The 12,759-nt window shown below is 47.7% G+C and overlaps 1 protein-coding gene across 6 annotated transcripts in view; it reads right to left on the bottom strand.

The window, feature by feature from the left end:
- The window catches only part of LOC130593071 (S100P-binding protein-like), a 26,201-nt gene extending 13,442 nt beyond the window's left edge, over positions 1-12,759 (bottom strand). Inside the window, exons 1-6 of one of the 6 annotated variants that reach the window (XM_057397931.1) lie at positions 11,670-12,043; positions 9,498-10,773; positions 9,197-9,294; positions 8,393-8,488; positions 7,917-7,973; positions 3,131-3,185 (exon numbers count right to left, since the gene is read on the bottom strand). In XM_057397931.1, the coding sequence (XP_057253914.1) occupies positions 3,131-3,185; positions 7,917-7,973; positions 8,393-8,488; positions 9,197-9,294; positions 9,498-10,643 (1,452 nt within the window). In that variant the 5' untranslated portion in view covers positions 10,644-10,773; positions 11,670-12,043. Of the gene's footprint in view, positions 1-2,941; positions 3,186-7,916; positions 7,974-8,392; positions 8,489-9,196; positions 9,295-9,497; positions 10,774-11,669; positions 12,048-12,677 lie in introns of those variants that run through there. The other 5 variants (XM_057397929.1, XM_057397928.1, XM_057397933.1 and 2 more) reach the window with 5 other exon arrangements.

Here is a 12,759-nt window from a genome sequence, read left to right as displayed (position 1 = left end):
ATTATTAGCAACAGAGCCAGGAAAGACACAGCTTGAATATTAGGTCCCAGATGGAGTCAAAGTTGGCAGGCGGAAAAGCCAGCTTTCTGCTTCCAATCTGAACACACTCAATGCAGAGCCATTGAGTGGCAATAAGGACAAAGCCCCACGATGCCATTTGACACTTTGCAGCGCATTGTTGTCCTTTTTAACTGACAAATACCCCCACACAGTGCCACCAACTGCTGACTAGAACCTATTTATACCATCCAGACCTGTTTTGCAGAGGATACAGCCAGCACATTACGAGACACCCTCTCAACCCAAAGGAATATTATCAGCTTCCACTATTTCACACTTCAGGACATAGTTTCTTCCTCCTGTTCAGAGTTCCCTCGCAGCACAAGCACAGGGAAGAGTTGGCCAGCTTTGAGAGAATGGCAGTAGTATAATTTTAGTCTCATTGTTTCTAGCTGCTGTTTCAGGCTGTGATAGTGATGGATGCTGTTATATTTTTAATTGGAAGACATTTCATCCCAGAGCTCACACAGAGCTTGCACAAAACAGACCTGATATTGCTGGATTCTACTACAGCAAAGATCATAAACAGCCTCTGGCTACACTCGGGCAGAAAACGTGCAGTACGTCCTTCCACAAAGGCTGAATACACAATCTCCCCCTCCCCATGCAGTATCTCATCTCCACCATTCAGCATATACAAATCACAGTTGCAATGCCAAAGAATGAAATCCTCAGCAATGAGACTGCCCAAAGCCTAAAGCCTTTGCAAAGAGCTGCTCCACAGCACTGTTCATTCATGTGAGAGATTTACATTCACAAAGCCCACAAAAAGCTCTGGAGGAGGCACCAGCTTCTGCCCAAGGTCCTGTGGCACAAAGGAGCTGGTCTGGGCCACAGCACACGTCGACACCAGCATCTTGCTGTCCCAGTAAGGTGCTGCTGTTCAGAGTAATTGCATTTGCTCAGTATGGCTGAACTGGCAGCAGAAGGCATGCCTTAAGAGGAGGCTAATATAAATACCATCCTGAGTGCTGTGCATCTCTTAGTAATAATCTCATAAAGAGCCATGTAACAAAATCAAGACAGCCAGCATGGAAACCTCCAGATGCTTAAAGGCAACACCTCAGCATGCACATCAAAGGCAGCAGATTGCCTGCGGCCTTCCTGCTGCTCTGCTCCTCTTCTATTCCATCACTGCTGATCAGCAGTGCCCATCGATCACCGGTTGAGACAGAGCTGTGCTGTCCCAGCAGTGTGTTGAGTTACTTCTGGGCCTTCCAAGAGACAGTCTATTAGTGGTTTAATATCAGATAATAAACCCTCCAGCAGGCAAGCTCATCTGCTTTGCAAGGAGAGGGAGAACAGGCTCTGCACTCAGACTCCTGCTGCCCCATCTCACCTCAAAGCGCCTGCAACAAGGAGATGTGAAGCAAACATCTTCATTCCACACGTTAGGAGGAGCTGGACTTTACAGACACAACATTGGCAGCATGTGAAACTGCCCTTAGAACAAGGAAATGAGTCTTTTTTCAGAGGGGCCTCTTCAACTTACTGTGTGCGATTCACTGGTTTAAAAGCCAACAGCCACTATGTGCTCATAACCCCCGCACTTGTCAACCGATGTCACCTTCTCTTTCACTACCAGGCTCTCTGCAAACAAAGCCTCCTGTGCTAGAAGTCACTACACCAGCATTAAGAACATGATACTAACTAGGAAAGATCAGTTATTGACAACAAAGCCCCAACAATGGGCATGCACCAACCCACAGCTTAACAGCCCATCAGAAAAGAGACATTCCTTCCTGCTGGAATTGCTGTGTATGGATGACTCTGTTAATGGAGACAGCATTATTGAGTTAGTGCACCCAGGCAATAGCAGGCTCTGTTCCAAGCTTCACTGCTTATCCTTTGGACAAATTACTTTGATTCTCTGTGCCTCAGTCACTGCACATCCAGGACAGTGACAAACTTCACCTGCTTTTTAAAGCTACTTCCTCCTGTAAGGGCAAAGTAATAAAGCACATGAACCACATGTACTGGACCTGCATTTTATTTCTTTAAAATCACATTAGCCAAAAGTATCACCAAAAAATGACTATGATAAAAATATAGCACAATTTCCTCTATGAACAAACGTGGTTTGCTCTCTGAATTCCACCTATAAACACCTAAAAGGTTTATAAGGCCTGTGCAGGAAGAGCAGATCACCCTGTATCTCTTAAATAAATCCTCCAGAGAATTTGGAGTTCCTATGCTCTGTTAGGAAAGGAGATGGAGGCAGCACGGAGACCAGAGGTTGCTGTTGGACTGCTTAGCTTAAAGGAACACAAGGTCACAGTGTCCTGGGCAGTTCCAGGAAGCAGGAAGTGCAAGGGGAGAGCCTCACAATAACACAGCAGGAAAGGAAGCTCCATCCAGCAGGTACAGAATAAACCAAAGGTAAAAACGTCGCAGGCGATTCTCCAAGAAAAATTACAAATGAAACAAGTAAAACCAATGAAAACAAACTTCAGGTCTGGAAAGAACAACAAGACAAGACCAAACCAAACCAGGTAAAGCACCAGCTATAAACTACCACAACCCTGTCAGATGGAGGGGGAGAGCAGCCACAGGCTGGCTTTACAGTTTAGAACTTCCATGTTAGCCAAAGGAATCCAACTCCCTGTAGGAGACTCAATGCCAAGGTTTGGGACCAAGCTTTAAAGAAGTCTTTCCCCTCTGAAGCACGTTTTCCAGTGTCCATCATTGAAATGTTACATCCTCACCTGCACTGTGCAGTCTTGAACACCATGTTTGTTACTTACTCGGCGAGGAGGTTGTTTTCAATTCAAAGAACACCACTGATGCCAAAATCCTACACAAACCAGGTCGCATTTAAGCATTTCAAAACAGTTCCAAAGGTTTCTAACACATAGAAACTTCCATAGGCCTTGTTAAAAACAGATATTAAAACAACTTAAGATACAAACCATTCAAAACCAGAACCATTAACAACAACTCTAAATGCAGAACAAGAACCAGCACAGTCCCTCAGCAGCAAAATCAAACATGACAAGGCTGTGACAGGGCAACACTGGAAGTGGTCAGGACTGCTCTGGAAATAGTGGTGCTTGGCCAAGTTCTTGCTCACCCTCTGTGCAAGGCTGTACCTTTGGGTGGGTTTCTTGTTGGACCCTGGGTCATTTCTGCAAAAGGTAAGTAAAACAGTTAAAACACACACAACAGGAGCATAATGAGAGGCTGGGACAGCATCTTCTCTGACAAAGCCTGCCCCTTTCTTTGGGGCTTGCAGCTAGTACCTAATGCTCTTGTTAGGAGGTTTGAGATGGGAAACCACATTCTAAGCAAGCACCTTGGTAAGTAACAACACAACAGTTTAAAGACTGTCCTCTGAGCTGCCCTGTGCTTTAATACTTGGTCTGCTAAGCTCTTCCTCCCTGGCCCAGTGGAGAAGGCTGAAGGCTCAACTACACAGCAGCCTAAAGCAGCAGCAGGTTGTTCTCACCAAGTGCTATACACGTTGAACACTCATTTGCTCCACCTAAGCACATTCTGATTTAACAAGACAAAACCCCACAAACTTTAAGCAGTTCTAGAGCAACAAGATTCAAAAGCAAATTACATTTCAAGGAGCTTGGTTATCTCCAGGCCTCAGAGTGTTACAAAGCTTTTCCACATCATTAGAGGCTGCTTTGCTCCTCCTGCATTTTGAAAAGCAACCCTGCTACCTCATTGCTTCTACCACTCTCAGAACAGTTGGTTTGGAGACGGAGCATCTGGCTGACACACTGAGAGCTTTATTTCTACAGCAGTTCTCAGCAAGAGCAGCCACTGACCAGACAGGTCTCAAGCCAGCAAAGCAACTTGTTCACGCCAACAACTGGGGAGAGATACCTGGATTACATCTCACATCTACTTACTATGAATTCAGAAAGGCTGTGTCCTGCCTGGATCATACAGGCTGCTCCCAAGAGGCCTTTAGAGTTACATGGGTCACACAGCAACCAACCCTTACTCATGACTCAAGCACTCCAGTACTATTGGTCTTACAGCTCTGTGTACACAAAACAAGCACCCCTACTCAAAAGGGCAGCTCTGGAGGCCTCATACAGTGAGCTTTTGGTAAGAGATGGTTCAGCAAAATGCAAGAATCCTTGAATTTATAGCATAAAATATTAAACAACCAGTAACTCCAAGCTCACTGGCGCATTCTTCCAGAACAGGTACTACAGCTCAGGGAAAGGCACCTTCCCTGCAATACTGTCCTGCTGAAGTCCACTCTCTCAGGGTGCTCTCAGTGCAGAACAGGGTGTTTGTCCTTGCCCGGTCAAAACTCCATGTGATGAATGGAATCATGGTTCTGTGTAACACTGCTTCCTTCGCAGGAAACAGAGTCATTTGAGCAAGTCCAGGTCTCCTTCATAAACTGCAGTTCTCAGCTTTTAGTTACCCAAAGATAACTTCTTGTCAAAAGAAAGACACTCCTAGCAGAGATTTCTTGAGAAACCCATGGCTTTGGGCTGCGTTGTTCAGGAGGGAAGCACCCCAGGGCAGCCCACAAAGGACAAACTCTCCCTTGTCACGCGCCAGTTCACAGTGTCTGCAATGAGCTGATGCAAGATGTGACGAGGAGAAATCACAACTTTCCACAAATTCCCAGCCTTCCTACATGCCATCCCCCTCCTCATCTCTGAGTCACAGCTGAAGTGGGTGCACCCTTCACCCCTGCAATGGAGGGAAGATAAGGAGTTGTGCAAACCACCGCCATGACTCACAAGGACTTGAGCTCCTCTATGAGAAGCAAAGTCCCAGGAGCAGACTAATGCTGTCAAATACTTGGAGAGCCTTTATCTCAGTGCCTCAGGTAACCCTCTAACCCAGAGCTGTGAGGGTAAGAATCCTTATGGCCATTACACGTGAGAAAAGGAGACAATGACACCCTGGATAAACTGAACTGCCATGTAACAGACCTCAAAGCAATTTGGTTTTTCTCCTCAGGAACAGTGCATCCCGCATCCTTCCACAACAGCTGAGACTAAACTACAGATTTAGAAGATCTCCAAGCAAGTTCCACTCTCATTTAGAAACTGGGAGCTGTGATTATCTCAGCGAAAGCACCTGCACACCAAAACCATGGGGCTCACCACTAGAGAGGCCCCTGGACCTTCACTAGGGAGTACCTCACTCTATGAGCAGCTAAATTCCTCCCACCACTCCCCACACCAGAAGGTTCCTTGCTTATCAGCTCCTACCCCACCCTTATCCCAAATCCCATCCAACATCCCCCTGAAACTTAAGAGTTTGTAGGTGGACTTCCCTTGCTTTGAAGTGAAATCTCCCTCCTGGGCTCAGCCATAAATGCAATTCCTCCTCTGTGTCAGCACAACTCAAGTCCTGTACCTTCCCTGCACGCTTTCTATCCCAGCAAAAGGGATTTGGGCAGCTAAAAACTCTGTTAAGATGAACGATTCTCCTCAGCCAGCTCAGTCCCAACCAGCAGAGCTCTTTCCAGGCAGAGCCTGCTAGCACAGTGTTCATTTGTATTTCACAGATTTCTTTCTCCATATGTTCTCTCACACTATTCTCCCTTTCCACCTCTTTAAACCTTGTGTGTTTGTGTTTTAAAAACACTGATCTTGGTTATTACACCAAGGCCAGATGGTCTGTGACTCTTTATAAGGTATTTCCTCTTCCCCCTTTGATTCAAGAGGGATCCAAGAAAATAATTTATCAGTTTGTCAGCATCAGAAACCTCCATCAACCCAACCAAGCCTCGAGGAAAGCTGCTGGCAGAAACACTTGGGGAAAGCAGTGGCTGAAGGCCAGGCAGGAGCTTCCGCAGCTTCCCAGGTCCCTGGAGGTGCCCTCAAGAGTGTTCCTGCTCCAAACAACAGGAGAATACCTCGTCTGAGGAGCAGGTGGGGCAAGCACCATCCCACAAGCACAGCTGCGGTGTTAGTGGCCTGGGAAAGCAGATCTCCTCAAGAGATCTCTTGGCCACAAGGATGCTCAGGGGCTGAAGCAGCTCCTGTATGGAGCCAGGCTGAGAACACTGGGGCTGTTCAGCCTGGAGAAGCTGTGTGGAGACCTCAGAGCAGCTTCCAGTGTCTGAAGGAGGAAACAAGGATGCTGGGGAGGGACTCTTCATGAGGGACTAGAGCGATAGGACAAGGGGTGATGGGTTCAAACCGAAACAGGAAGTTCAGGTTGGAGATAAGGCAGAAGCTCTTCCCTGTGAGGGTGCTGAGGCGCTGGCACAGGGTGCCCACAGAAGCTGCAGCTGCCCCATCCCTGGCAGTGTTCAAGGCCAGGTTGGACAGAGCCTTGGGTAACATGGTCTAGTGGAAGGTGTCCCTGCCCAAAGCATGGGTTTGGAACTGGGTAATGTTAAGGTCCATTCTAACCCAAACCATTCTGTGATTCTAAATATAGATGTTTGGGTGAAAAGCAAGAGAGTTAAGAGAGGGAAATGCATTTTCTGTTTAGTTTGTCCTTCCCCTGCCCATTTAAAAATAGGCCTATCCAGCTACAAACACTGCTGAGAGCAAAGTGTGAACATACAGTGCCAGGAGACACAGTTACAAAAGCAGGAGCTTCATGAGTTCTGCAGCCTGATACAGAACCAGCCAGAACTGCCGAGGAGAATCTCATCAAGAAGGGTATGATTCCATTTACTGCTGGATAAAGGGCAATAATGAAGTGTGAAGCTAGCAAATGGTCAGCTGGCAGAAAGCTTTTGTGGTCAATTATCAGTTCCAGCCATGCATTTACAAGCAGATGCTCAAATCTCATCTCATTTTTCCGGCTGCTCCAACGCAGCCTCAGCAGCATTTAGAGTCCTATGGGAAGCTGCAAATAAATCTATTAGATTAAGTCTCATCTAAAACTAGAGAGGAAGCCCAGCCAGAAGCACAGGTTATCTCCCAACTCACTGGACGTGAGAAGTTTACTCTCAGTAAAAAAGGATTTCTTCCCACTAGTTGATGTTCAAACACTGCCCATGTGCCTGCAGCTTTTAGCACACAATCACCCAACACATATAAGCAAGCTGCATTTATAGAGAAAGGTGCCATGCAGGTAAGTGGAAAGACAAAACCTCTGTTGTAGCCAGCCTGTAATTCACCCAGACAACATCTAAGCAAGAAGCAAGAGACAGGCTACAGGAAGAGATTACATGGAAGAGGGGACAGCAAGGTCAAGCACTACCATAAGACAAAGGCCAGGAGATTTGCAACACAAAACAGAGCTAAAGATTCGTAGCAATGTATTAGTTACTGCTTCCCAAAGGGAATTCCTTTGATCATTTTCCTTTAGAACTTCCTTGGGATCATTTTGCCTCTTCATCTCCCACGCAAGACACTGCTGCAGATCCAGGTGCCCAGAAGTGCCATACAGGGTCACACTCAGCCCACTGAGGAGGTGTTCCAGTGGCAACTGGGAAAGCCTATGCTGTCTGTTGGGCTGAATTCCAAGCCTACAGCTATTTGGAATGAGAGGTTTGCACTAATAAGAAAATCAAATTGTGTGCATCACATACAACCTTCTTCCCCAGCAAAGCAGATCCCTGCTCCACACTGCAGCCTCCTTCATTTGGAGCTTGATTTTCTGTGACTCACAACATAAGTCTTGCATTTTTAATTTGAAAGAAAGAGAAAACAGGCCATTTGAGCTCTCCTTGCACAGTCCCCTCTGCATTACTTATGCTGTATTCATAGTCTGGAAAGCAGCCCTGTGGCTATGCAGCTGCTCGTGCTGCCCAGATAAGTGCAGGCTCCGTGCACCCAGTCACAAAACTGTCAGTTCCTTCTACCTCAAGAAATGACAGTTATTGCACCCATGAACACTCGGAATAGCCACAGTGGGAGGCCAGCTTTGGAAGCTACCAGAACATCCCAGTTCTACCCATCAGCTCTTACCTGCTCTTTACAAACACCTTCCTTTCACCCTCTGCATTTGATGGCTCTTGCATGAGACTGTTGGGAGAAGCAATGTTGAAGGTTTCACCAGTAAATCCAAATCTCTGTACTTCAGCTAAAGATTCCCTGAGGTTGGGTTCATAGTTGTGAACTGACAAGAACAAGTTACCTCCCAACACAACCAGCCAGAGCTCAGCTCTGCTCTTCCAAGTAACACAGGCCTGATTTGGGAGTATCCCTGATTTACTGCAGCAAGCCCTTTGGGTGATGTTTCCCAGCTATCCCTAACTATGAAACTCATCTGAATCAGTCCTAGAACAAGACTGATGGCTGAACAGGAGCTGGAAGTGCAGCAGTCATTTATTTCCCCTTTGAAAAACAATTACATTCAAAATGTCAAAGCCTCCAAGCTCAGCAAGCCAGGGTGTCTACCCTCCATCACCAGCACAGCCTTACCCACGCCATCTGGGGGTTACCTGTTGCAGGAGCTGCAGCTTTCTTCATAGGGATGTGCACACTCTGGATAGAAAGGCTCAAACTCTGCTTCCAAAATGCATGCCCATTGTTTCAGGCTTTAAAAATAAAAAGGGGGGGGGGCATAGAAAACTTATCAAATTAGGTTACAGAAGACAGAGCACCCTGCAGAGCTACTGTAGACAAGAATTCTGATAGCTCTATTCTGTGATTGCAAAAAAGGGAAAGTATTTATTTGAGTAAAGCTGCAAAGATAAAACACTGAGAGCAAGGCAGGAGTGGCAGCTGAGTGCCCCAGCACATTGCTGCCTGACCAACAAAGCAGGAACCTGCAGCGAGTCCCCAGAAGCAGCAGATTCTTCACGTTACTTTAGGCCACACTGGGAACAGCAACACAGAACGTCTGAGGACAGCAACCACAGGGAAGAACCGATGTGACAAGGCCAGGCCCAGAAACACCCGAGAGCAGAAGAAACCACCCCTGTGCAGTGCCCGGAGCTGCTCTACTGCTGCCACCTGCAGGAAACCACTGCAGGAGAGCAGCCAAGGAGCCAGCACAAACAGCTCCTCCTCCACCCTGCACATCACTGCCCAGGACCCAGTTACCAACCTTCTTTCTCACTTGGACCAGCCCTTCTTCCCCCTCTCATAGCATCTTACAGAGGAAAACAGCAAGTATTCCCCCTCTCCCCCATTTCAGTCCATCTGAAGGAATAAGGAAAAGGAAACACAAAACCAGCAGCACACGACCAACCAAACTGGTTTAGGAAACCACAGGGACATTTTGCAGGCTCTTAAGAAATTACCTTTCTTCCTCCTCCTGTGGCACAGGAATAACTTTGCCAGGCTTCTTCCCACTGGTTGCCTCTTCCTGCTCAATCTGGCCTCCAGCTGTACTGCCTGACTAGAAAGGTAAGAAAAAAGGGGATTAACACCCAATTAAAAAATCATTTCATGTAAGTCTCGATTATACAGTTATAAAATCCCACTTGGAAAACCTTTCGTGTGTAAAAAAGCACATTTGTGTGCACATGGACACCACTGCAAATATCAAAGTGAAATGGGACTGAAAACCTTTTAGCTACGAGAATTAAGATGTGTGTTTACTTTCATGCTGTTTGATGGCTGCTCAGCTTCTGTGGAATCCTCCTCATCACCCTCTGGAAAGCTCAGTTTCCTTGAGAAATAGCTCTTGGTTGCTTTGGGAACTCCTTGGCTCTCAGACCCAGAAGATGGTGTGGAACACATCAGCATCAGAGGCACTGAACCATCCTCAGCTGGACTGTGGTTGGCAGAGGGCATGCATCTTCCCTCGCCACCACCACAGAAGTCAGGCACGTGGCTGCTGGTAGAAGGAGTCTTCCTCAAGCTTTGCCAGCCATTGGACATCAGCTCCTCCAAGGAGGCTTCAAGATCACAGCTATGAGCAGTTTTATCATTGCTGACTGCTTCTAAAGCTTCTTTTTCAGCTTCCTCCAAATAGTTGTCCTCCAGAAGCTCATCCACATCACCAGCATCGATTGGGCTAAGATTCAGAAGCTCCTGGATGTCAAGGTCAAAGAGTATGTGAGTTACTTGGGTTGACTGCTGGAGGTTCTCATCCAAACCAGCACTTTCAGTCAGAAGGCTGGGATAACCTTTAGAACTGACTGAAGAAGACTCTCTGGACAGAGGTTCATTTGGGTTCTCTGTGATCACACCTTCCCTCATGGCTGATGCCCCACTGCCCCTGCTGCTCTCATCCTTTTCACTCTCTGCATCCACATTTTGGCTCAGCGCTGTCTTTCTAGTTAGGTACTGCTCAGAATCCACACAATCATCTGCCAAGATTTCCTGGATCTCTTCCTCAGTGAAATTGAAAGGAGAATTCCCTTCTTCACTGTCTGACAGCTCCAACAAGGCATCATCTGGCTCACTACCACCAAAACATCTGCTGGTGTCTAAAGAAATGGCCACATCATCATAATTCAATGCAGAAGAACTGGCAACAGGGTTGTTGTGGCCAGCATTATCCAGAAAACAAGGGGATCCCTGAAAGCAGGCAGAGCCTGGGGAACAGAGCAGCGGTTCCCTTGCTGGGTCTGGAGTGCTACAGTCATGACTCAGCACACAGGTTTTCTTTGCTGACTGCAGGGCCTGAACCTGCTCTGAGGAACCCAACAGCCTTTTGGCTCTGGGAACTGTACTGTCACCAGTGGGCTTAAATTCATGATAAAGACAAACGCCAGAGGAGTGAGGGGAATGGTCGTCCATGTTGCCGCTGGTTCCTGTGTCTCAGTGACCCTGCGCCTTCTGCTTACAGCTCTAGAAGCTCATTCTCAGGTTCACGTGATGCTGGTATCCTTTGATCAGCCTTCAGAAATCAGCAGGAGTCAGCTCCAACCTGCCAGGAAAACCAACATCTTAAAGAAAAGAACCTCAAGTGTTTTCCAAAGCAGCAGTGATGTGAAGGGGGAAGCAAAGCCACCAGCTGAGGCACAATGTTAACTCACAACTTCCAGTACCTCTGCTCCAGACCATTTTAGGTCTTAACACCACACAATAACAACCAGTCCCTCATTCCCTAGGTGTTCTCACACACAAGGCTGTTTGGCTTTCTCAAGCAGGACTAACACAAGCCCTCATCACTAACACAGTCTCTGCCATCTCCTCGAGAGCTGCTGTAAATCAGTCACTCCAATACCAGCATTCACAGGGTACCTTCTTTACGACCTCACATTTGAAGTGCAGAGCATCCTTGAGGTGTTAAACACAGCTTCAGAGATGCTCCCAGGGCCTCAACCCCCACACCCCCCCAGTGATACCAAACAAAGAAAGTCTTTTTTTGGGTTAGGAAAAACTGAGCAAGCAAAGTAACTGCCAGGGAGCTCTGAGGACATTCAGCAGCTCTCAGTCACTACCACGCTCATACACAGCATGTTTTCTAGTGAGAGATGAGAAGATAAAGAAGCTGCCCGTAAAATTCCATAGTTTAGAAGCATTTACAAACAAAACCTGTTTTCCTCCTAGAGAGGACTCACACTAACATCAATCTTTTGCCTTGGATGCCCTGCATTTGACTCTCACCCAGCAGGAGAATCTGGGCTAAGAAAAGGTTATTTCCTGTCCTCTTTGACCAAGGGATTTAAAGGAAAATCCCTCTTGTCTTTCCACTGCCTTCAAAACAAGGGGGGGGGAATAAACCCCAGGGAGTTCTGCTGCTTCCTCCTCATTCTGCCCAACCAATAAAAATCAGCACTATCAGGGTAATGCTTTCACCACAGCGAAGGAAGAAAATACCTAGGGAATCAGCTACACACATACAAAACCTACGCAAGAACACACAGAGCCATGAACAGCCCTCACAGGGCTTGTCTGGAGCTCTGCAATTTAGCTCCAAGTGCTTCAAAAGACAAACAGAAGTAAATGAAACCTGGATCGGGTCCCAGAGTGCAGCAGGATCTAGCTCCAAACTGATAAGGACCTGAAAAGAACCAAAACGCTTTAAGCCTTTTAGCTGGAACAAAAAGTACATCTGGGGATGTTTACACACTCCGCTTGCAGACAGGGAACTGGTTTCTCTACTGCTGTGACCTTCCCAAGTCACCTAAACGCAGCCTACGCGGGGGCTGTACTTCCAGTCCGACATCAGCTGATTCAGAAGCAGAACTCTGGTAACGGTGATTCACGAGCCCAGAGTGAGCCCCCTGCCATTCCCAATGGGTGCAATTCAGGGGCTGTTTGAGGGGTTTTAAACTCTCAGTAACACTTTAACAGCTCGGAAACTGATGGAAGACAAAGCTGCCCCTCTCACCCCACCCCTCACTCCAGCACTGGTGCTTGCACAGTCACATCGTGCTGGAGCCAGCGCATCCCCACTGCTATGAATGTGCTCTTCTCCCAGGGCTGCCAAAGGAAGGCTCCTTAGAAAGTTGTGTTTTATCATAGAACATTAGACTGGGTTGGAAGGGACCTTAAAGCTCCTCCAGCTCCAACCCCTGCCACAGGCAGGGACCCCTTCCACTGGAGCAGCTTGCTCCAAGCCCGTGTCCAGCCTGGCCTTGAACACTGCCAGGGATGGGGCAGCCACAGCTTCTCTGGGCACCCTGTGCCAGCGCCTCAGCACCCTCACAGGGAAGAGCTTCTGCCTAAGAGCTCATCTCAGTCTCCCCTCTGGCAGGTTAAAGCCATTCCCCTTGGCCTGTCCCTACATCCCTTGCCCAAAGCCCCTCTCCAGGCTCCCCGCAGCCCCTTCAGGTGTTTCTGTGGGTGCCTTCAACGAACACCAAGACCCAAAGACAACGATACCGAGGCACCCCCGCCTGCACCGCCCTCTGCAGCCACGGCTCCGCTCACACCCGTTACGGGACCGCCCCTCGGCCCGCGGGCA

The sequence above is a fragment of the Pezoporus wallicus genome, unplaced genomic scaffold (assembly GCF_028554395.1).
Source record: "Pezoporus wallicus isolate ANWC-B61680 ecotype Strahan unplaced genomic scaffold, APGP_CSIRO_Pwel_v1 contig_10769, whole genome shotgun sequence".
NCBI classification, from domain to species: Eukaryota; Metazoa; Chordata; class Aves; order Psittaciformes; family Psittacidae; genus Pezoporus; species Pezoporus wallicus.
Note: the sequence above shows the minus strand (reverse complement) of the source record. Positions and strands in the feature narration are given on the sequence as shown.